This window comes from Bombus fervidus, chromosome 5 (genome assembly GCF_041682495.2).
Source record: "Bombus fervidus isolate BK054 chromosome 5, iyBomFerv1, whole genome shotgun sequence".
Classification (NCBI taxonomy): domain Eukaryota; kingdom Metazoa; phylum Arthropoda; class Insecta; order Hymenoptera; family Apidae; genus Bombus; species Bombus fervidus.
Window position 1 is genome coordinate 12,191,580 of NC_091521.1, and position 25,258 is coordinate 12,216,837.

At 34.7% G+C, this 25,258-nt stretch overlaps 1 protein-coding gene across 1 annotated transcript in view; it reads left to right on the forward strand.

Moving 5' to 3' along the window:
• Positions 1 to 25,258, forward strand: part of LOC139987265 (multiple PDZ domain protein) — a 165,995-nt gene that overhangs the window by 118,081 nt on the left and 22,656 nt on the right. The window contains exons 18-22 of the mRNA XM_072003293.1: positions 4,657 to 4,762; positions 5,736 to 7,500; positions 19,132 to 20,269; positions 23,131 to 23,235; positions 24,656 to 24,781. Of these exons, the coding sequence (XP_071859394.1) occupies positions 4,657 to 4,762; positions 5,736 to 7,500; positions 19,132 to 20,269; positions 23,131 to 23,235; positions 24,656 to 24,781 (3,240 nt within the window). The remainder of the gene's footprint in view (positions 1 to 4,656; positions 4,763 to 5,735; positions 7,501 to 19,131; positions 20,270 to 23,130; positions 23,236 to 24,655; positions 24,782 to 25,258) is intronic.

Consider the following 25,258-nt stretch of genomic DNA (forward strand, 5'->3'; position numbering starts at 1 on the left):
CTTATTTTTTTTTTTTTTTTTTTTTTTTTTTATTGTTGGAGCGTGTTCGGTGTCGAATCGTTCGAGTTTTTCAATAAAATGTTTCTCGTCGACATTTCAGTGAGCAGAAATTTGGTGATATTTAAAATTCTCTCGTGTTTGATTCTTCGTGTATTAACGCGTTCGCAAGTTTGAATTCGAAATATCCGGGATTTTGTAGCGAATGTTGTTTCTGTTTTTTTTTTTTTTTTTTTTCCTTAGGATAGGCATTTCAGACTTTTCTGTAATTTTGTATTTGTTAAAATATATCGGGATTTTGCTGGCGCTTCAGTTTATCTGGCAAACGCCGCAGTATTATGTTTTGTTAGTAAAAACGTGGCGAAATATAAACGACATTTCGACATTCGTAGAAACGATAGAACTTTGACATTTTATACAATTCATTTCCTCGGAACTGTCCAATTTTGTAATTTATGTATTCGGTCAATTCTGGAAACTATTTGAATTGCAAGTGCATATATATGTCTTATTTTTGTTTCTTGTTATACGCGACTATTATTCAATTGTTTCTTTCTTTTTCTTTTTTTTTTATTTTAAAATATCGAATGACGTGTTTCGAAAAAGAGCATGAATTTTATCATCTATTTGTTTTCATACACAACATCGCGTTTAAAATTCAATTATTTCATGAAATAATTAATCATAATATTTGTCATATCGAAGGCCATGTTTTAAGCGTAGATAAGTTTTTTTATGCTCTAACCGAAACGAAAACGAAGGAACTTCAATAAAAAATAAAATAAAATTACCAAACGAAGTACTTTTATCGATTCCTTCAATTCTACCTTCGATTTAGATTTTTAAGCCCACTTTACATTTTTATGGCGCTCCAAACGAGGTGCAGCCTTTGGTTTCCCCGTGAAAATTTATAGGATCGTGCGCGTGCGTTGGTGTGAAATTTATTTTATAATTTACAATTACATAAAATATATGTAGGAAATGGTATAGTGCTACTAGTAGGTTTGGTAACGGTATGATTGTTACAATATCGTTTGATGCTCCGTCAATCTATGGTTACAAGGTCACTACTCGTCACTAATTACTCTCGTTACGATGGTTCTCTTTTAAATATGCTGACAACACTTGTTGACAACGCTGACAACACTCCTTGACAACGCTGACAACACACACCTGATATCTCCCAGGCAATCTGTCCACGATACTACACTATACTACGATATATAGCACAAATTATGTAAAAAAATTATAGAAAATAATTCGTGGAATCTCATAAATTAACTGATATAGGAAGCACACAAATAAAAAGGTGAGGAACATAATCGAACGAGTTACCAGTTCATGTATAATCCTTTGTCTTAAAATATTCGTATTATGTTCGCGATAGACTATAGTGGAGAATAAATTTTCGTTTCAATTTCTAATTTCTCTGCAACTTACAAACTGAAATAATCGTTAGATCGTACCTTCCTATAGTATCTTAACGATTTTCGTATTTAAACGAGTTATAAGACAAGGGATTAATAAAGAGAAACTTTATTTTGTCTTTCCTAATGAAATGGCGACTTCCACGAAGACAGAACGCCACGAACAAATTGTTATCGAGAGATACAGTGTCATTTAAGTAGGCAACACACCTTTGAACCTGCTCTCTTCTCACTGAAAACCTTTTCAATCGTTTGTTCAACCCTTTGTTTCATTCTGATCAACGTTACATTGAATTTTAATATATCACTTCTAACTTCTGAAGCGAATAACGAAATTTACTTGCCAATTTCTGTTCCTAACTCGACACGTTTCGATTTAAGAAACATTTACCGATCGAAATAGGTAGATAAGCTTTGTAAAAAGTTAATAATCGATCTTACGAGGTTTCTTAAGCCTGTTGTAGGAAATTGGAAGATGTAAAAATGCGTAGAATTCACACGGTATGTAAAAGATACAGAAAATCTCCCAAACATAGCATTCGTTGTGTTTCGTGCATCAATTTTCTATCTACATTCAATTTTTTCAATTCCACTCGTAAAAATATGAATTCGCATAAATATTTCCAATCTACTTATGGCAGTTAATATTTCTGAAAGCTAGCGGAAATATGTATTTGATCTCGAAATCAGATAAAAGACAATGTGCTTTCGCTTGTCATGTTTCTACGATATATTATTATTCAATTTTACAAAGGGTTGAAAACGAAGGGTACTTCGACTCGAAGTATATTGTACAGTTTATACATAAAATGTCGTGCCGCTTTCAACATTTTCTATCTCCTTTCTTAAGTAATCGTGCCCCAAAGTGTTTGTTCTCTTTGATCAACAGTCGTACTTGATCGAGAGAGAATTTTCTTCTTACGTGGACAAATATTGGTCGAAGATTCGATCAATCTCAAAGTGGTAGTATTAACCGGTATCCTTTGGGGAAAAAGCATTTGTTTTGCCAGCGTTGCAGCTATAGTTTCACGAAGATTCAAGAAATTTAGTTTATGCCAACGTGGACTTTAAAATAGTCGCGTGGAAACACGACTTTTTCTTCTATTTTATTAATATATTTTATAATATCTCTTTTAAATATCTTCCTTACGCTAGCTGTAACGTCGGCCAGGCGCCTGAACATTTTTTCCCAAACGGTAAAAGAAAAAAGAAAAAACCGTGGTCGTAGAAAACTCGATTATTCGAACTAATGATTAATCGAATTGGAAAACAAAATGAGTAAATTAATTGGGAAACGCGCTTTTCGTTTCCATTGAATATATCCACTTATGGCACTTCAATTTACTATTTCAACTTTGCTATTGTACTATACTTTAAGTTTATTATTTCAACTTCCCGATTATTTAGGCGTTTCCCACTTAATTATTCTGCAGCTGTTGAATAAAAAAGAGGAGCAGGGAATTATTCAAAGTTCCCCAGGAAACGTAAATTTGTATTTGGTTATCTTATAATTTACCGTATCGAGTAATCGGATATTCTGTTAATCAGTGCTTGAATAATCGAGATGTTGTATTAATTGACCATCGTTGAAGGAACAAGCACTGATAGAAGCGTGTACCATATTTGTTAATTTCAGCACGCTGTCAGTATATACGCTAGTTATCAAGTATTAGGTACTACATAATAACATTTGCAGCATATATTGTGAACGCCAGCACCGATAATGTAGCGTTGCCTATGTATCGCGTACTATTGCGTGATCAAAGAATATTCTTTCCTTTTTTTTTTTCTCATACGAAATATTGAAATTTCAGAAATGTATATTGGAGCTTTGGAAAAATTATTTTCCATTAAAAAATCTTCTTTTGTTTTTTAATACTTTGCATATTTTTTTAAAGGAATTTTTCAAATATTCCTGAAAATACGCAATGATAACAGAACGACGTGGTGCGTCGAATAGTTAGGCAATTTTAACAAACTATTGGAACAGTGAGCTTGTTTTATTAAATTTGAAATATCCTTTTTTCCAACGAAATATTATCAAGAGATTATTTATTGCCTTGTAAATTTCGAGAAAGATATTTCTGATGTAATTCTGGGATATTATTTGTGAGCATTGCTTCCTTGAAACCATAAAGAAGTTGTTTGATTAAAAAAGTAAGAAATAATAAATCATTTTGGTTGCTTATCTAAATTTTGAAAAAATGTGGGGAGGGGGTTGAAAAAATAGCGTAGTGAAAATAGTAATGTAAATAGTAGTTAGAAATTTTTCCATAAATGTTTTCAAATTGCGCTTTGTTCTGACTCTCTTCACACTGCGTAAATATCCAAGACTGTCTGTATAATAATTTCCAGATCTACTGCTCCACTGACTTCGTATTCTATGCTTTCGACTTCGAATGCTGCCAATGATCGTATATTAATTTCCAATAGCGTATAACATCATCGTAAGATAATAAATTAAACAATCAATTGATGGATATGCTTTTATCGTACCGTGTCTGACCAGAGACGGTCCGCTTCTACTGAATGCTCCGTACACTTTCCTAATTCACTGAATTTTCTATACTTTCGAATGTTTCTGCAACGAACACTGACACGTTTTCTTTGTATTTTGCAATGTCGAGAATCGTGCATACGATAATTATGTTACAAAATAAAAAAAGAAATTGAAACATATATATAAACGTATAATTGTAGAGAAAAATCAGAACATTTAACAAAACTAGAACATAATTGAGTTAGTTTTACCATGTATACGATAAATTAACTGATTGTGAATTAGTAAAATAATTATCCCCATAAAAACTCGATAGTTTGATAAATCAGAAAAATATCAAATATAAAAGATAACGAAATAGCAAAGAAAAATCAATCTCACTTAATGAACGATCATTACTTTGATCTTTCCACTTTTCTTACGTGTCATCGGTTTAACCAACTCTTCAAACTTAATCAAATTAATCATTGGCAGCAGCTCTAACTCCAAACTTCTCTCTCGTTTCACCCACAAAATGACCACGTGTTTCGAGCTAGCTAAACTGTATTTATATTCCATTCTCGAAGTAGCATTTTGTCTGGAACCGCTTCTCTGATCTCCCGCGCGTTTTCTTCCATTGTTTTATATCCGCGAGAATAGAGGACCGTTTGTCGATAGACACTGACCATGGCATTAATTGTCTGATTATTTTCTCGGTTCTTTTGTATGTCCCGATGGCCGATCCTACGGCAGAGGGTGCCACCGATTTGCCCCGTAAGACGCAGCAAAAGCTTCCCCAACGAAAGCGAAACGACAAATCACGCAGCCGAGCTCGAGGACTTCCTCTCCTCCAGATCAGGTATTCTTCATGTCGATCGACTCTTTCTTCTTATTGTTTTTTTCTTTCTTCTTTCTGAGGAATTTTTCATATTTTTGGAAGTACGCAATGACGAAGAACGATCAACTGTAAGATGAAAGTTCTTAAGGTTTCCATTTTATTGATCACTGTATGTGTGTCGATATTGTGTACAGAATCTCTTGGCGCGTGAAAACGAGTCAAGTGCAAATATCTTATCTAGTTTTTGTTTGGTTAGATACATTATACGTGTCAATGGTAAAGATCTCTGATAGTAGTTGCGCAGTACTAGTTCAAATCAGTCGGTTTTGGTTCACTGAGTTTCGAGAAACAAGTTAGATGATCTGAAGAATACGTTTGCGATAATAGTCGGCAGTAAGTTACGAGTACAGCTCATAACATAATTAAAAAGATTACCGTGCTCGTTGACACTCGTACGTGATAATATCAACAATTACTAATGATAGAATAATTATTCGAAACTTGTTCGTATCGAAATATTTTTATCTCACAAAGAAAGAAAACTAATATTTCTATGCAAACTGTTCAACCTTATTGTTGTTAAATTCGGAATTTGTTAAAAAAAGGAAAATATTTCATCTAAATTGTCATAAAACTGAAGCGCAACTACCAAGGAGTCTTTTCAAAAAAATTCTCATTCGCTTGGAACAGAATATTCCACATTTTAATTTGTTAGAACATACTATTACATATAGAAATAATTTTCGCAACTTCAACTCCCATGAAGATTGAGCACAACCAGCAAAGAATCTTTACAAAATTCTCACTTACATTTTGGCTGAAAAATCACTGAAAATTTTACTGAAAAGAATGAAAGATTTTCATTTTATCTAAACGAGCTTTTACAACAACTCTTTTCCAGGAACTAAATATAACGAAGAGTCTTCAAAAGATCCCCAAACACCGTTTCGTCGCAAAAGAAACCACTGTAATCGTTATTATTTTCATTCTGCAGGAGTAACAGAACTGTCAATGGACAAACCGGAATCCGAAGAAGAAGAAGATCACTGGAAGGACGCATCGCCCATCACACCTACCTGCAGTCCAACGAAACATCCTCCGAAACCTGGCCAGCTAGACAAACCTCTAAAAACCATCGAAGTCGACGTCCACGATTTCAAACCAACGAGTCCGTTAGACGAAAAAGACGTGATCATCATTGACAGCAGCGCCACGCCACTCAGCAAGAAGCTAGCCATAAAGTACAATCAGGAAATAACAACCGGTGTGGAGAAGGCAACACCGAAAGTAAAGTTAAAACGAGAGCCAGTGATAGAACTGGAAGAACCGTGTCAAAAAGTGCCTGAGAGCGCAGCTCAGTCATCGACCTCCACAGAAAGACGTGCAGACGCTGAAAGAAGAAGGACCTTGAGACGAATGGACTCGCAAGAACGACTGTCCACATCCAGAGACACATTAAGCAAAACAGACGTAGCTGAAAGAGGCGCGAAGAAGAAAGTTTTCAAGAGGAAAGAACAAGATCGAAGATCTTCCAGAAGAAAAATAGACGAAGTGGAGGAACCTGTTTCGGAAGTTTCTAGAACCGAAATAGATGAGCCAAGAAAGCGAAAAGACATGGAAGGAGCGGTGATCAGATCAAGAGAAGAAAGGAAAAGTCTCAGAGAGCAAGAATGTATAGAACGAGTGACAGAATTTTTAACGAAGCACAGTGTGCTCACTTACTCGGAGGTGATCCCGGTCAGCGAACCTGAGACCGACGTCCAGACACCTGGTGATTACAGAGAACAACGAATCACGCGTCCATCCAGTATTATAAAGGCCCAGGAAGTTCAACCTGAAACCTCGAAAGACGAGCTATTAATAAGAACGAAGAGTATAAGAAGACCCGAAGAGCAAGTAAAGACTCCATCCTCTATCGAGTCGGAGAAACAGATCTCCGCGTCGATTAAAGTGACAGTGGCGACACCTGAGAAACCAGCAGCAGGTGTCGAAGAGATTAAACCATCCGTGACGAGTCCTGAGGCAGAGGCACCAGCCACTAAACGTCGAAGTTCGTTGAGAAAGAAACCCAGAGCGTTTTCCAGGGAATCTTCCAGGGAATCTCTGTTGGACGACACGAAGAAAGAGGTTAGGATACAGGAAAACGTTGAAGAGATATTCTTCGAGGATACCAGTGAACAGATAGATGGAATTCTTCCGGAGGTTCAGTTGGTGAAGGCTAGAATAATCACTGCTGAGGAAGCAGCGGCGAACAGAGTGGACGAAACGATGAAAATTGAAATACATTCGCCGCCGGAAGTGGCTGTGGTTTCTGACTCGGTGAGAGTGAGGACGGGAAGGGTTCCATCGCCGGAAACTGTGAACATGTCGCATCTACAGCTGATCAGTTTGGCCAAGTCCACGTCTGAGAACGCTTTGGCCGAGAGCAGCGAGGAGAATAAAATTTCTGAGAGGAACATCAAGACGGAAATTTTGTTGGACCTGTCAAAAGTGTCTGAAGTTGGGGACGAAGAGGAAATGGTTGATGGAGAGAAGAAGGACAGAAGATTGAACAGGACAAGGAGCGAAGGTTCGAAAAGACCGGGATTCAAAGTGACAAAGTTGAAAGAACGTGATGGATTCATGATTGGTACATTGGCACAACCGGATCAACCCGAACTGACGATTTTGTTGGAGAATGCGGTTATCGAGAGGAGGAGGAACGTGGATGACGATCGAGATAGTCTGGTGGATTTTGGCGTAGAGAAGATAATTAGGAGGTAAGTGGGAAAGAAATTGAGAGTTTCTTCCTCTTTTTTTTTTTTTTTTTTTTAATTATGGAGAAATTCTTTGATCTTGTTAATGTTAATTTTTTACTAAACATAATGTTTGCAATAAATATATTTCTCCGGATGGATGTCAAATTTTACCAATATATCAGTCTCATCGCATATGTGCTAATATAAATTTCAACGTTTCATATAACGCGCGCAGTATATCCATCAAATTGTTTAGTGATAAGTGTGTAAATACTTCTACGATCCGTTTTATGAGCTTAAATCCTAAAATCCTAAAATCAATACCAGATCTAGTTAGTTATAATCACAGTCGTCAAACTACTTTTATCAAATTCTTAAAAGCTTTCGTAGAAAAGCTTTCCATTAATAGAATTAACCAGTTAATGCTGGAAATAATCAATTGCATAATATACGACTGATTTCTATTCATATACTGATTTCTAAATTGGCGAATATCTACACCTTTGGGAATACACTTCTTCAGTTTATTTTTCCAAGTCGTCTATCCGTTTCTGATGGAAAGAGATAATAAATAATTGGACGAAGCTAATTACCGGCGTTGATCTCGCCAACCGAAAATTCTCTCCATGATTCGTGATATCCTGAAAAAGGCTTCGAACGTCGATTAATGTATACAATGTTATTTTCCGTGCAGCCAGTCGAATGGATTACGCGAGTGACCGTAGGAATCCCGCAAAATGCGCACAATTGGTTGAAAATCTAGGTCGTGTAGAATACCACACAGTGTTTCGCGACCCGAAAATTCTATAGCCGCCACCCCTTTCTCTGTTTTACCATTCTTTTTTTTTCGTTTGTTCCTATTTTCCTTTGCCAGTCGATCGTGAGCGGTTAAAACAGGCCTGCGAATTAATTATTTTCGTTAACTACGTTCGATATCTCGGTATTTTTACGATAGCTATCTCGTTGTCTTTGGTCTCTTTTATTTTTCAAATTATTCTGTGATATTTTGTAATATTCCTTGATTATAATTTATTCCATTAAATACAGATTTATCGAGGAATTTAAAAAATCTTGAAACGAGCAAAATGCATATATGTATGCGACTGTAAAACGTCAGAACAGTGGAAATACAACTAACAAAGTTTGATTTAAGACGGTTAACGAAATATGATCAAAGAGAATGGCAAAATGGACGAAATATAGTCAACGAATCCCGAAACAAAAAAACCCAATTAAGAAATTCCGAAACGGATGAAATACAATTTTTCAAAATCCGTGCAGGCATAACATTTAATTACAGAAACCTTTGAAACAATTAACGTCGTCGCACAAACCAAGCTACCTCGCGACTATTAATACTTCAAACCCGCGATTTCCAATTTAATCGCGACACGCCCCTTTCCACCCTTTTGCCATATGAAAAATTCAACAAACCAAAAACGAAACGTCAGAAAGAAGTGGCAAAGGTAGGTAGCGGAAAAAGCAGTGAGAAAAGGCAGGAAAGTGGGTTAAAGGAGCAGACCAGAGTCGGTTGCAGCAACCGAACGCAAATATAAATGTGAAAAGATGGCGCTGAAGAGGGGGAAAAATCGTAGGGAGGAACGAAACGGCACAAAACCAGACGATAAAAGATAGGAATAATAACGCGAAAGGAAGAAGCAAGACGCTCGTGGCGACGTCATCAAACGAGAAGACAAAGACAAGAAACAGAGTGATGAAACCTTTCTCTGTTTTATCGTATAGCTATTCTCGGTCGAAGTATTTTTATACAGAATATTCGTGAAAGAAGGGTTGAATAATTAAAAAAAAAAAAAAAAAAAAAATAGAAAGATATTCGTTTACATGAATTACGCTGTTCTTGGATCTGTATGATCCGAAATGAATGTTACGTTTCTCAGTGCATCCTTTATATTTTATATTTGTATTATAAATACACTTTTAATATCTTTGTTTGCATATACCAAAGTAGATAATTTATTCGAGGCTTGACATAACTTCAAGGAAAAGTTAGAAACATATTTCGTAAAATATTGTCTCGTAAAAGGCCATTTATAGAAAAATTGTAGTGCAAATAAATTTTTGATATAGTAGCCTGCCCCTTTCATACATATTTTGTTAAGGGAAATGCGTCGATAAGTATCTTCCTTTGCCATGTGAAAATTTTATGTTGAGTTCCTACCATGGTTCACTGATAGCTCAATTAATATCCTTATCCTACGAATTTTGTTTGTTGCTAAAAAGAGACATTATATATTAACAAATTTTTCTATCTTTTCTATGCATATTACAAAAGAGGCGTGAAAAAATTGCAATTAAATAACATAACAGATATCCGTTTACACGGTAGATTTTCCAAATAATCTTCGAATTAATACGCCTATTAGCGTGATAAAATAAATTTATGACAAAATTGACGGACACGAAAATTTGAAAGGAAAATTCGAAACGCATAGTGAAATACTTACTCGTAGATAAGTAGCGGTTCTTGAAACTATAGTATTCTCTTATATAGGCGCTTTGTCGAGAAACTAAGTCGAAGTATGCTTCTCTGTCTCGTGAAAATTTTATTTTCGGTTCCTGTCGCAGGTCACTAACGATCTACGTGACTTGGAACTTGTGAATGTTGTACGAATTCTATTTGCCCCCGAAAATACTTCTATCTATTATAAATATTACACGAGTCTTACATATCCTTAGTATTATCATTTGCTTTTAGTGTATTGCATGCCGCGTCAAAAATTCAGAAAACCAACAGACGGTTGGTTTCCTTTAAAATGTGTCTTTCTTTGAAAGTAAGTCAGAAACTCATAACGAAATATTTATTTGTCAGTGGATGAAAAAAATGGCGATACACTCAACATTTGGATATTTTGAAAAATACGTCGGCAAATAGAATCGCGAGTGTCTATTTCTTACGTTAATCCTAGTCGACGTCTCTTCGTAATTAAACTAAAACGAATTAAAAGAAACCCACCCTCTTAACAGACTGCATAGAGAAAAGGATGGGACGAAATTAAGCTCGTATCTGCGTTCTCGATGTCTAAAATAAATCCTTCAAACCGCACGTTGAAATTGCATAAAAATCCGCGGTCTGCTGATCAATATACTCCGGACCTTCATGCATTCGTAGGAATTTTAAAATCGCAAGAATCCATAAATTGTACGCATTACGCAAAAAATAACCAAAATACTCAGAGTGTAGTACTTGTTATAATATTCTGCAGAGGAAATATATTTCTTCTGAGATTTTATTTCCTTAATTAGGTTTACAAAAATACGAATTTGCATAAAAATCAACCCCTGCAGAACCGAATCTTGCTCCAATAACAGCAAAGTATTCTGCTTATAACAATTCTTAATAACAAAGACACGTTCCTTCTGATATTAAAGAAGAAAAGATCACATCATATACCGAAACCTAAGACCAAAATAATTTCAGCAAAAATCAACGGCATCTAGTACTTAATAACTTTACAATCAATTAAACTATGATATTATTCAGACGCAAGATTGCACATGAAATGTCTAACATTCCCCAAGAAAAACATCCTCAAGAACTTTTCCAGTCCATTCTGTATATAATATAATAAATATAATAATATAATATTCAGTAGAGGAAATACATTTCTTCTGAGATTTTATTTCCTTAAATAGGTTTACAAAAATACGAATTTGCATAAAAATCAACCCCTGCAGAACCGAATCTTGCTCCAATAACAGCAAAGTATTCTGCTTATAACAATTCTTAATAACAAAGACACGTTCCTTCTGATATTAAAGAAGAAAAGATCACACCATATACCGAAACCTAAGACCAAAATAATTTCAGCAAAAATCAACGGCATCTAGTACTTAATAACTTTACAATCAATTAAACTATGATATTATTCAGACACAAGATTGCACATGAAATGTCTAACATTCCCCAAGAAAAACATCCTCAAGAACTTTTCCAGTCCATTCTGTATATAATATAATAAATATAATAATATAATATTCAGTAGAGGAAATACATTTCTTCTGAGATTTTATTTCCTTAAATAGGTTTACAAAAATACGAATTTGCATAAAAATCAACCCCTGCAGAACCGAATCTTGCTCCAATAACAGCAAAGTATTCTGCTTGTAACAATTCTTAATAACAAAGACACGTTCCTTCTGATATTAAAGAAGAAAAGATCACATCATATACCGAAACCTAAGACCAAAATAATTTCAGCAAAAATCAACGGCATCTAGTACTTAATAACTTTACAATCAATTAAACTATGATATTATTCAGACGCAAGATTGCACATGAAATGTCTAACATTCCCCAAGAAAAACATCCTCAAGAACTTCTTCCAGTCCATTCTGTATATAGTACACTAAAAGTAACCCCCAAATAGCTTTACCAAAACCCAAGAAATCTACTATTTACCGACTCTACAAACAGTATTATCTATTATTTAATTACTCCATGACGATACTACATAGACACGAAATAGCGCGTAAAAGAGTTAACGTCCCTTAGGAAAAACATCCCCAGAAGCTTCTTCCTATCCACCCTATTGGCTGTAGACGCAACTACGCGTTAAAGAGAGACGCGGAAGAGGCAGAATCTAGGAAAAAGAGACGGGAAACTGTGCGGCAGCGAAGCTCGTCGCTACTTCCTCCCACGCGATCGCAAAACCTTCGTAACTCGCGTGGACTCGCGCGTCCGCACTTACACACCGACACGCCTATATGTATACACAAGGCAGACATATAACAGTAACGAGTCTGCGTGTGCATGCACTCGCAGGAGAACGCTCCTGGAGGTGGTTGCTCGCGATTAGTCGCGATTCTGACCGCCTCGACTCTGCTCTCCGCAGTCTCGTGTAGTCTCCCGACTTGTACGAAACAAAAAAAACGCAGTTTTCAGAAAAAAAGAAACTACTAAAAGTTCTTACGTACGTCTCCGCGTGAACTTCATTCGCGTAAGTGTTAGGTTTATGTACGTGCATATGTATGTGTGCGTGTGTGAGTGTATAAATGTATGTGAGAAGAGTGTGTGACGTTGTTTGGAGAGCGTCAGACGCGCGCGTGTAACGCCACGTTTCTCGAGCGTAGTACACGCGGAGAGGAGTACGTTGTTTATTAGATCAGAGTAAGCCAGTTTGCAGTGACGCAGCGGAACGCGACAGTGAACACCTTCGCATCGCGGACGAACGTGAGAGGTAGCCCGTTCTTTTTGTTTCGTTTCGCGCACTCTTTTTTTAAATAATTTATTTCCTCTTCCCGTATTCTGTTCATCTTTTTATTTTTGCATTGGGCGGTTTAGGGGAGAAAAGATGAATTTGGAGTTTGACTTGTGCTGGTGTTTGGAAAGTTCGATCGATCGATCGTGATGTTCTTTTTCCCTTGTGAATTTTTGGGCATTTGGAAATTTTACAAGTTTTGTTTTATCTTAGGGTCGAGTTGAATGGAATATTGGTTTTCTTTTTATTTTTATGCCGAGTTGTTTAGGACAGAGAAGATTAATTTGGTGTTTCATTTGCGTTGGATTTTGTCGAACAGAGTTTTGAAAAGTTTGGTCGCTGATTATTTTCAAATTTAATTTTTCGGCAATGAAGTATTTTAATTAAGTTTAGCAGAAAGTAATTGGCGAGATATTAGCGTTACCGTTTTACGTTTTATTTCTGCATCAAGTTGTTTAGGAGCGAGAAGATTAATTTGGAGTTTTATTTGGGCTGGGTTTTATCGAACAGAGTTTTGAAAAAGTTGCTTTTAATTTTTTATAAATTTCGGGGCATTTAGAAATTCTAATTTGCGATTATAGTTTACCAGCATATGATTGGATTGAACATTGGTGTTGTTTGTAATAGTAGTGTTCAGGAAATGTAATTTATTGCAAATCTTAATTTATACTGGCACTTTTTCATGGGTTTTGACGAAATTTTAGAAAATACATATTTATAGTATCCTGATATGATTAGAATTGAAGAGATATTTTTCGCAGAAGAGTAGATTACAAGGATAGTAAGTGATTTTATTATTGATTTTACTATGTTGACAAATTCATATCCTTTATTCATATATTATCAGGAACATTGTTAATATTAATTTATTTTTCCATTTTTATGTAGAATGTTTTTTCTTCCCTTTTTTACTCACTTGTTATTAACATATCATCACAGTGGAATGATTAATTGATGAATGAATGAATAATAATCACAACGAACTTGACCTACTGCTGAGATCTATTTCAAACATTTTATAAATTACGATATTCCGTTCAAACAGAGAAGTCTTGGAATTAAGTTTTACGAACAGAAGTGGAATTAGTATGAAAGTGTAATCGATGAAAGTGCAATCAGCAAGAAATTTAATACAACGAAGAATAAAACGAATAAGTGTTTCAAGTTTTCGATATGTTTGAAACGGTTCTGTGTTTCTTATTTTATTTCAATTGTTTTATTCCGAAGAAATGGCCGGAGAAATTTTCAGATACGTGACAAATTGAGATTGTGAGCGTGGCAGGGGTTTGGTGAGAGTGGGATTGATTCTTGGAATTGTTTAGTGGAGAAAATGTTTGCAAACTCGTAAGGTGGTGGCTTCAAATTAGCAACTTGGAAGTTTTCGAAAGATTCAAATATCTTGAGACTATGAATGTTTACAAATGGAATATTTTCTTTCCATTTAGGAAATCTTTTCGTTTAAAGATGAAGAAAAATACCAGGTTTATTACGTACGTGGAAACAGAATTTTTCTTTCGTTTACTTCAATTCTGAATTATTCGAGTCCAAATATTTTCAAGATTTCTAAAACATTCGAAACACGAAGACTTGGACATTTTCTGGGACCTCGAAAAATATTTACGATATTTAAAGAGTGTCAAGGTTTCTAAAATTATAAATATTCAAGAATTTTTGATGAAAATTTCTTTCGCTAAATTTTACCGTGTAAAATTCCAACGGTTTATTATATAATACTTTAATCGTTTTATATATTTCTAAATTGCAACTCTTCTTTGCATTATGTGATTTTAATTTCTTCGCTAAAAATCGAAAATTTCCTCTTGCAAAAAAATTTCTACAGCCCAATATATTGTCAAATCATTAAAGACACTTCAACAATGTTCACAAAATCTTCGAAACATTTACAAAAATTTCTATACTTCTGGATAGCTTTTTAAAATCAAAAACGTTATTAACTTTCAAAAATTTCTAAAATGTCTAAAATATCAGTTTTAATATTTTCATTTGTATTTTTCCAATCATTCGACGCAGTTGAATTTGGAATTATTCCAAGTTCCTGGAACCCCGATGCTTTCAATAGAATTTATAGGAGAATGTATCGAGGTTCCGTTATTAGCTGGAATAATGATTGGATAAGAGGAAAGCCACGAAAATACTTTTGTAAGAGTTCCTCTTGTGCGTTGCCTCTTCCGCGTTCTGCCTGACAAGCTTTGGTTCGATATTCAAATCACGTTTGCACAATTTTACGTTGTTTTTGAAGGGGTTGCAAAAGAAAAAAGTAGTGATTTTTGTACTCTGATTAGTGAGGGTGGAAGGCACGTGACTTGACTAAAGGGAAGAACGATCGAAGGTTGTTATTTAGCGTATTTTCTTGGAAGAGTTGACGAGTCAATATCAAAGTTTATTTGACGAAACTTTCAGAAATTCATTAATATTGTTTTGAGAGAATATATTAGTAAATTAATTTGGGCAATTTTTACACAAGTATTATAAAAATGGTAATTTTTCTAAAAATTTTTTATTATACGATACCCATAAAATTTATTTTGTTTCTTTTTTTAATAATAATTCTCTTAATTTTGTAAAAGAGATCATTTAGGCTAATAATTATAATATTTATGCTTGGAATTTTTAACATTGCAAATTTCAATATAATTCGATTTATCGTTATGCTATTGTTCACGTTTCCTACAAATTTGATTATTTTCTATTTGTATGAATTATTCAATCTTATGCTTTCAATAGTTCGTACATAGTTTTTCCCTTTTGTATTTTTATCTTCGCGATAGCAACGAAATGCGAGAAAACACATTCAATGATATAAAAATAATCACACCTCGTGGGTGATGTAATTTTCTCCGGTATGAAAAATCGATCATGATATTTTCTTACTCTGACTAAGCATCATCGATAAATCGATCATTGTGAGATTCGGACTTCGAAGATGTTTCTAATTCCTTCGAAAATGAATCGTTCGTCTGCCACTCAAGTTAATGCACAATAGTTGTCATGATTATTTCCAAAACCCTTAATACCTATACTATTAAATAGTTTATTAAATAATTTATCAAAACGAAACATGTTTCTAATTTTAAATTTTGCTTATAAATTCTTACAATAGCTCTTACAATAAAACAATAGTTTCTGCAGTAAATAAGAATCATTAAAAAAAGAAAAGAACTAGTAGTTAGTCGAAATGAAAGAATGCTTTATTACGTCTAAAATTTATCCAACGTAAACTTTACGACCCTTCGCTATAAATAAAGTACTTGTACTAGGTATAAACTTCAAGCGTAAAATATGATGTGTTCAGGACCTAAACAAGCTAACTTCATACATTCAAACGTAAGATGATTTTCTGAAGCATGTGTGCAATAGCAAGCAAATGTAATTCAGCCAATTATGCAATTTCTTAATAATTCAGATATATAATTTATTAATAATACGTTTACTCTAGAAACTATAATTAAACATAATTAAAGAATATAATGTAACTTGGATAAAAGAATATTGTTTTATCTATTAAATATTACACAATTGTTTTGTACGTTACAATATGATGAATATTAGAAAGGCTACTATATTTTCGATATTCCACGTATTTTCTCATGTTGCGCACGCTGCTTCTTTAAACGTCGTGTACATTGCATTTTTGCGTATTATTCGCATTGTATTCTTACAATGTTGTTGCATACATTGCATTTCTGCGTATTATGTACACTGCAATTTTACACGTTACGTACGTTGTATTTTTGCATATTATGTACATTGCATTCTTGCATCTCCAAGTTTTCCATAAATGCATAAAAGTCCACAGTGTAATCATAATATATGCAAGTTACGCGCGATAATAGTGACGTGACCTAAACAGCGTTCATTTTTCATGCAAACTATCAAGTCAATATAGACGAAACGCCATCACATTTTCTCTTCCTCGCTTCATTCATCATCGATTATACCAAGAAAGGAGCTTCTTCTTCCGGAAGTTGCAAGATTTCTGCCAATATATCGATGATATCGACCTGATAAAGAACTCATACGACGGCCTAATGTTATTGTTAGACCGTGTCCACCGCATTCAGACACCATTATATAAGAATTATATGCGGTGCAAACGTGACCGATACACATCCGCGACCATATTAAGCGGTCTTATTCGTGTGAATCGGCTGTTCGAAGTCGTAGAAAGACGTCGTAACGAGGAATTATACGACCGGTCACGAGTTCTTTTGTTGTAAATTTACGACACGCCAAAGGCTACAATGTTCCGATATGTTTAATGAGGCGACTGGTTGAAATATTTTATAGATTTTCAACGTTCAGCCCTTTCAATTCTCGATATTCCACGCGATGAAGAGATCTGCTTGTTCAGCTTCGGTTTTATGCGTTTTGCGATAGTACGCAAGGTTGAGGTGCTCTTCCTTTTTACAATTTTTTAACGAGTTTATGGCGTGGATGTATGTAATTTTTGGAACAACCCTTTGTATAGAGTAGAATAAAGTAAAACATAATATGGTTTTAGTTTTGAATATCAGGTGTAGAGAAGAAACCTTGTGCTTTTAGTTTCGTGCATTGCACATTCTGACAATATGTAAGATTCAGATGTTTCGAACTTTTCGAAACGAGTTTAGAACATCGATATGTAATTTTTGTAACAAGTCTTTGGGTTTCAGATCACTCTTACATAAATAATAAATTTTATGTGCGATGTAATAAATATTTAATAATAAATATTTGTAATAAATATTTGGACATTTCTGACGGATGATAGAATGGAGATTTTATACGCTCCAGGATTTATAGTTTCGCAACAGGATTTTTGAGGTTGAACGTTATAGCGCTTTATAACATGTTCGGAACCTGGATGTTTATTTTTTAAAACATCATATCATTTATGCGTGTTTCATAATTAGCAGAATGAATGACAGCTGACAAAGCACGTATTTAATATTGGAGTCTCTGTTCTAAAAATAAAATTTATGTCGAAGTATTACGTAAAGTTATTTTTCATGCCAGTATCAAAAAACGCTGCAAAAATATACAAAATAGTATCAAATACAAGGGATATTTTCAGCTGTAAGAACAGACACGTGTCTCTGTGTCTATAAACAAATGACATTCTATAAATTCTGATTACGATTTATTCCAAATTAAAAATTAATACGAGAAAAATTGACATTGAAAATTGTTGTCATGAAAAACGTTAGGAAAAATTGAATAGGCTACTTTTGAAATTATTTCGTAATACTGAATTTCGATTTGAAGAGAAAACAAGCATATTGAATGTACGTAACTCGTAACTTTCAACGAAAACTACAATACATAGGATTTTACATTTTATTGGTTTTCATATTTTGATCAATTTAACAAAACAAGAAGAAAGAAAGATATTTCTAGACAGGTCGTGATTAACTTGAAAAATGTGAAGGATTGAAACTTCTCAAGATTTATGCTTTGCTCTTGCGTATTTTTATTATTACATTTCCAACTTTTCTCTTCAAGCAAAAACATTTCGCGCGAAAACTTGTTGAGAATTAGTTTAATTACAAAAGTGTATAGTAATAATTACTTATTATTGTTAGAAAAATCTTGGAACTTTTGGAAAGCAACTGTTATAATAGATTTAGATATGCGTAACGGGAAGGAAAACTGGCTAGCTAACGAAACTTTTTAATTTAACCTGGAACGAGCGTATTCCCAAGATATAAAACTGTCCCTTTTTTTTATTAATCCATAAATTTCGTTATATGGGATTTCTCTTTAGAGAGCTTTATCGTCCATTTGCATATAAACTTTATAACATTTAGGAGTGATACAGTTTCATAAGCAATATCGAGGAACAGCTCGCGTTGTTTCATTGTTTCAGCGCGAAATGATTACAAAGTATAATAAATTGCTAGATTTTTGCTTTGTACGTATTTACTTTAAAAACGTATACGAATGAATAATTGAATGATTTCATAAAGTAATAAGAAAACTTTATGTTTATTTATTTTATTCTTAAGTAACAGTACGAATAGTTTAATTAAGATGTTAATGAATATAATTCTTTTTTATTTTGGTTTCAATCTACCGATTAGATCAAAAATGATTGAAAGAACGTAACTATGGTTATTCTCATTATAAATGCATAAACACCCTCTAATTGTTCCACCCATTCGAAACCACCACCTAAACTCATTCACTTCACACACTTTAGATCAATTAATTTATGCAAACAATCGCACCAGCTCCTTAATTAATGGGCCACCACGGGAGATCCTTGCATTCATCGTTTGCAGCAAATTCCTCCAGTTTCTTCACCCGTCTGGCAAGAAGAAGCCGCTCGCTCATTAAACGGCTAAAACCATCCGCTTCATTAGTTCTCCCCACCATTTGACTCTTTTCCCTCGTTACGCCGCCTCTTTTTCTCACTCACGTTTCCTCTGTTAAGGTCGGCAGAGTCAGAATCCGAGGACGATTCGAGGCTAACAGCGGACCAGGAAGTCGAGCTTCCTCCAACGAAGCTTCTCGAAGGTGAGAATCAGGAGGACCTTGCGAATCTCCAATACGAGGACCAAGCGGACCGACGAGAATTCGACTGGAGACCAGAAACCAGAGATTATGACAGAACACTCTGGCAGCAGAGACGTCCGCTGCTGGAGGAAACGGTCTCCTTCAGGCCGGAAGACGACAGCAGCCTAATCAGCAAGGAACATTCCCTGGAATACCAGAGTCAAACTCTGGAAAGCCAGTCCGAGCATCTATTACTCTCTGCGTCTTTGGAGAGCCTTCTGAGATCAGTGCCAGACAGTTGGCCGAGTCAGCAGTTCGACAGAAGCGTCGAGGAATCGGAGCATAACTTCAAGGAGACCCAGTACTCGCTCAAAGAGAAACGCGACGCCGAAACTCAAACAGAGCAGGAAACAAAGAGCACCCAGTGCAGTCCGGAACAGAGTATCGTCAGTCCCTCGGAAGTGTCCAAGGAGACTCCTTTCCATTTGACTAGAAAATACTATCAGAGTCCTAGAAGAGAAGTTCAGACCCAGACCCAAGGGGAGAGCAAAAGTGTTCAGTGTTGTTTGGACGAATTAGGCAGCCTGTACAGAATATTAGACTCCTTCGATAGTCCCTCTAGATCTGAGAAGAGCTTCGTAAAAGAATCTAAGAGTATTCAGTGTATTCCTGAGGACATTCCATCGAGTCTTGATAAGTCAACAGAGAGCCTAGCTCTGCTGTACGACCAGGGCAAGTCTTTGAGGAGTCCACGAAAGGAAGTCGAGGTTCAGACCTATCAGGAATCGAAGGCGATCCAGTGTAGCGATGACGAGCTTCTAGAGGTGGTCAGTGAATCGCCAGATAATAAGGAAGGCGTGAAGAAGACAGAGAGTTCTGGATCGTCCAGCTGCGGCTCACCCTGCAAGCTTCGGATTCCTACTCTGGTGTTCGTTGAGGAACGAGTGGATATGACGGTCACGCATCGAGATCACGAGGGGAACGTGAGCTGGTCGAAGCATTGGGGACCCGAGAGGCTCGTGGAGATTTACAGGGAGCCAAAAACTAGTCTGGGATTGAGCATCGTTGGTGGAAAGGTGCGTAACGCGGACACGTTCCGCTGGTTAAAAATAAAAGTTCTTAGTAGAGGGTTTGCTCGTGTGTGTTTGTTGTCAGTGACTGGGACGGGGAAAAGCTTGTGCAATTGGAAATGTGGTTATGTGTGTGTAGGCATGGGTGAATGGTTTTTGTGAGGCTCTGGAAGATGGTTTATATGTGGATTCCCTCTTTTTGGTTCTGTTGCTGGATAGTTTAAAAGTAAGTAGGTTAATGCGGAGGAGTTTTGGGAAGTTTTGGGAAGTTTTCGGAAGCTAATTTTTACACTAAGATTTCTGTAGAAGTTTATGTGCAGTGGATAATCTTCCTTACTATTTCACGATGTTTAATGTGTGCGTTTACCTTTTCTCTAATTAGGTTAGCTTAGAGTTTGGATTTTTAAAGGTTTAATTAATATTTTAATCGTGCAAGTAATAGATCATTTTATCATTTTTCGACGATTAATGTGTGAGTTTCCTTTTTCCTTTGTTTTCCTAATCGATTTAAAAATAGCTTAGTATGAATCATATTAGTGTGAAATGAAAGTGTTGATCGTGTTTCTATATCGTAACAGATGATTTTTCCATGGCCTTGATGCCGTTTGTAGTTTCTGCTGCACGGTGTTCCTTTTAATTTATTTTTCTTTTGGAACGACTTAAAGTGCGAGTTTTTAGAACGTGATATATGTATGGTAACCACATTTTAGTAACGCGCTGTAATAATTTCGCAGGTTTTTTTAGATAAAAAGCTCATCTAATCTTGCTTACAAATACTCAACTGAAAGTGTTAAGCAAAGTTTTCGCGTTTTTGTTTTAACCATATCAAGCTGAAGACACTTAAGCTCGTGATAAATCAAGAATATCGGAGTATGTCTTCCCTTTAAAGCATGAAATTTCATGAACTGTTTTGCAGAAATGAAGAATTTTCTCTCGTACTTATTTTTATTACTTGTTTTATAACGAATAAAAGTAGGTTTAAACCAGCTTTTAACAACTCATTTGGATCTTTGCTTTTGATTGCAAAGTAACTTTAAAATAAACCGAGCTGTCAAGTTCACGACAGAACTTTTATTTCCCACTCAAATTTTACTTTTAACTTAGGTTTTATAGTTTTCTTATTATCTTCATATTCGACATCCTTAATTACTTGCACACACTATTAATTACTATTTAACCCTTATATAAATAGAAACAACTATTACAGTTTTATTTAAAAATTTATTTCTTCGTTCGAATTAATTATATTACGTATAAAAAATTAACAAATCATTTGTATAAGCTATAAAAAAAAAATTATAAAAATCAACTGTAACTTTAAAACTGTAACTTTTTAAAAATCGATTCTTTTTCCCCTTCTAATTATGAATATTAAACGCAGCCTTCTTTCTCTATTTCTATTCGACGGTAAATTTATTTAAAAATGATTTCTTCGTTCTTCCATATTCTATTATTTCTGTCTTACGATATTGCTTGACATAGAACCTTTGCCCATTATGAACGTAATTCTTCCGCCTGTATTAATTGCTCAGTTAACGATGTCGTGGATCGAATTAATGGTACCATGTCGGCGGCATTGCTTGATAATTTCAATCGAGTGCCATAAGCTCTATACTATGCATATAGTCGTAGTACTGTATGTCCATTAGTGTACCGTATGGCTTCGAGATATCAAGCCGTGTCTGGGCAACGTAATCGAATAGCTGCTTTCAATTTATTCTAAGCGTCACTTTCCAAGAGTGAATTTTAAGGCGCATACGTTGTGAATCGATAAAAAATAATTTACTTTCAAATGGATTTCAAACGAATGAATTTCATTTGAAAAGGTCTATTTACTTAGAGTTGCGGGTAAGTTAATGTTTAAAGAAACGATCGATTCGCTTAAAAGCGAGCTTACGTTTTGCCAAGTTTATATTGTAATAATCTTGAGGAGGATATTTTATTCTACGAAACGTATGTATATCGTACGATGGGAAATTTCTAGAGAATTTTACAGAACAAATTCTGTGGGCTGTTGGCCTGGAGAATTTGTTTTCCCTCGCGCTAGGACGTCAGAGAACTCGATTTCAGGGAGATAGTCGCTCCCATGTGCATATGACAAAGCACAGACTTCTTGTACCATGGCCAAAGGCCAAAGGCCAGCTGTTCAAGACCATTTCTTTAACGGATACTACATCAAATGTAACCTTTCGTTCGCATTACATGCTACTCTTGTTTTAATATCATTTTTAACTTTCTATGTTTTATTATCTCTTTTCTTTTTAATAAACGTGTGGTTTAAACTAGCATTGAATCTAATGATTTCGTTTTTTTTTTTTTTAAATTTAATTTAATTTTTAATTTAAAGGTCGATTAAATATTTGTGTTTCATTAATTATTCGATTTCTTATTCATTCAGGTGGGCCAAATCACACATCGGGCCACGTCACATTGAGAAATTCAATTATATTTATTAATTTATTTCTTACTACTAGAAATTTCATGTGGAGCTTTGAAAAATTTCTATAAAATTTTACAAAAACTATGAAATTTTATGAACTACGTAATAAAAGCTTCTAATAAAGTAAAATCTGAAATGGCATTAATAAAATTACAAGATTGCTCTGCTTCTCCGCTTGCGAGATCAAAGAAAGAAATAGAAGATATAACAAAATCGACTACTTTTTTCATTAATTATCGTTCCCAGAAGAATAATAATTTTCCTGCAAGATAATCCTACTAACTATTGTCTAATTTTGTATCACATTTGCTATTACTCTTTTACTAATTTATTTATTTACTGTTATCAATCAATCGTTCTTTAAATCGTTACATTAATTTCTATCGGCGAGTCAATTTTTCCAATTTTAAAATAACTTCCCTTACAGGTTGATCTGCACAATGGCAGCTCTAGTAAGTCACAGAACATATCCGGGATATTCATAAAGAATGTCTTGCCGAATAGTCCGGCCGGAAGAACCGGCGAGTTGAAGGTAACGTATGCGACATGAATTCTATTTGTACGTGTGTGTTTTACGTTCGATGAGAGAAGAAAGGAGGAAATAATTCGGTATTCTGTTCAGGTCACGAGAATACAAACTCGAAGATTCAATGAACTTGACCGCGAATCTGTTTCAACTTTTATGCTGAATAATAATTCATTTTTTGTTTAATTATGTCTTTAAGAAATTTCGATGTAAAAAATTTATTTTAAAAAAGTTCCTTAATGTTTAATATTCTAATAATAAATTGACGCATTCGTTTCAAAAATATAATAAAATAAAATAATTTACCGTCGTAAATTAATTTTAATTTGAATAAAAGCAGTGGAAACTTTTGTTTAAATACACGAGATTCAAAATCTCTGATAATGGGTCTTTCATTTAATCGAAGAACATACAAATGAGACGCTATTTAAAAATCAGTTTGTGCGACTTCAGAATCATTGACATTGAATTGGTCCATTATTTGTTTTGAGAATATACAGATGAATGGCTATTAAGAAACAAATTTATGTGACTTTACGAAACAATGTGTGAATAGAAGCTGAAAAAACAAAGCTCCGTTCAAGATTAAGATCGAAAACATTGAACGAAGTTTTTTCTAATTCGCGTCACGAACGAAGAAAACTTTCTCTGGCAACCCAATAATGGAGCCGCGACACTGGTTGAACCATAAACCTTCATTCTTTGTTATCTTATATGGAACTTAATATCACGCTCTAGTTATCTCTATTTTAATATTCAACACACCTTTTTCATATATACAACATTTTACAGGAAATATATTTCTAGATAAAATACAACAGGAAAGTAATATTAAGAAAAATTTGCAATTAAAAAGCTATCTTTTTTTTATTTTTTTATTATACCATTTCCTTTTTCTCGAGTCTTCTTTATCAAAAGAACTTCTGCTAAATTCTTTCTCAAACAGATTTCCTTCCTCTCTTCGTAAATGTAACTTCTCATAAATTAAACAAACAGAGATAATAATAACAATTTAAAATTCAAAAGGTCTGCTTCTTTATCTTACTATTTTGTTTCGCTCGAGCTCTCTCTCACAAACACTTTCCACTGAATTATTCCTAAAAAAAAAAAGAAGCTTCCTCTCTCGTCTTATAAATTAAACCTCTTCAAACAAACTAAATTATCTTCAAATATTGTTATAACAGCCTGTATGTTCCATACACTTCGTCTATATTCTTAAAATATTACTTTTCATTGTTTCATCAATGTCCACATTGACTCATTACCAAACAATTCATTTGTAATAAATAATTTTGTTATTCGCAAACAAAGATTCAGTTACGTATAGATTATGACTGTTGATCGATGGAAATATGAAAAATTGCAGAAGATAGACGTAAAAAAAGGGATTTAATATGCGCTTCTTCTTTTTCTCGTTTATTTTCAGATCGGAGATCGAATAATCGAGGTCGATGGCGTGGACCTACGACATAGCACTCATGAACGAGCGGTGGAGGTCATCCAAGCCGCCGGAAATCCTGTCTGCCTTCTCGTCCAGTCTCTGGTGCACCTGGTGAGACCTCGCCACGACCAGGAATATCGATGTACACCCTTTCCTTTCCACCCTCATTTGCTCCACATTTTCTCACATTGCATATCCATTATCGTTAATTATTTAACAATTTGATTTTCCTATAGAATTGTAGACGATCTTGGCGTGTATAATTGGCAATTTGAACTTTTTAATTTAATTTTACAATGTAGTTATATTATTCTTTATCGCTATGGCAGTTCTGTCTCGGCTGTAGTCGTAGATATAGTATATCGAAAATTGTCTTCTTTCGTAGAGTTTCTTCATGAAATATGAAAAATACGACAGAAATATTTCAACTGAAAAACCTCAGCGGAATACTTTGTACGATGTATTTCGTAATTGCGCTTGATACGCATAAACAAACCATGTAAATTAATTCTTTATTTCCTTCTTCTTCATAGTCTTCAGAATTGAAGAGGAAATTCATTGCAGAAATGACTACACACTAACCATATA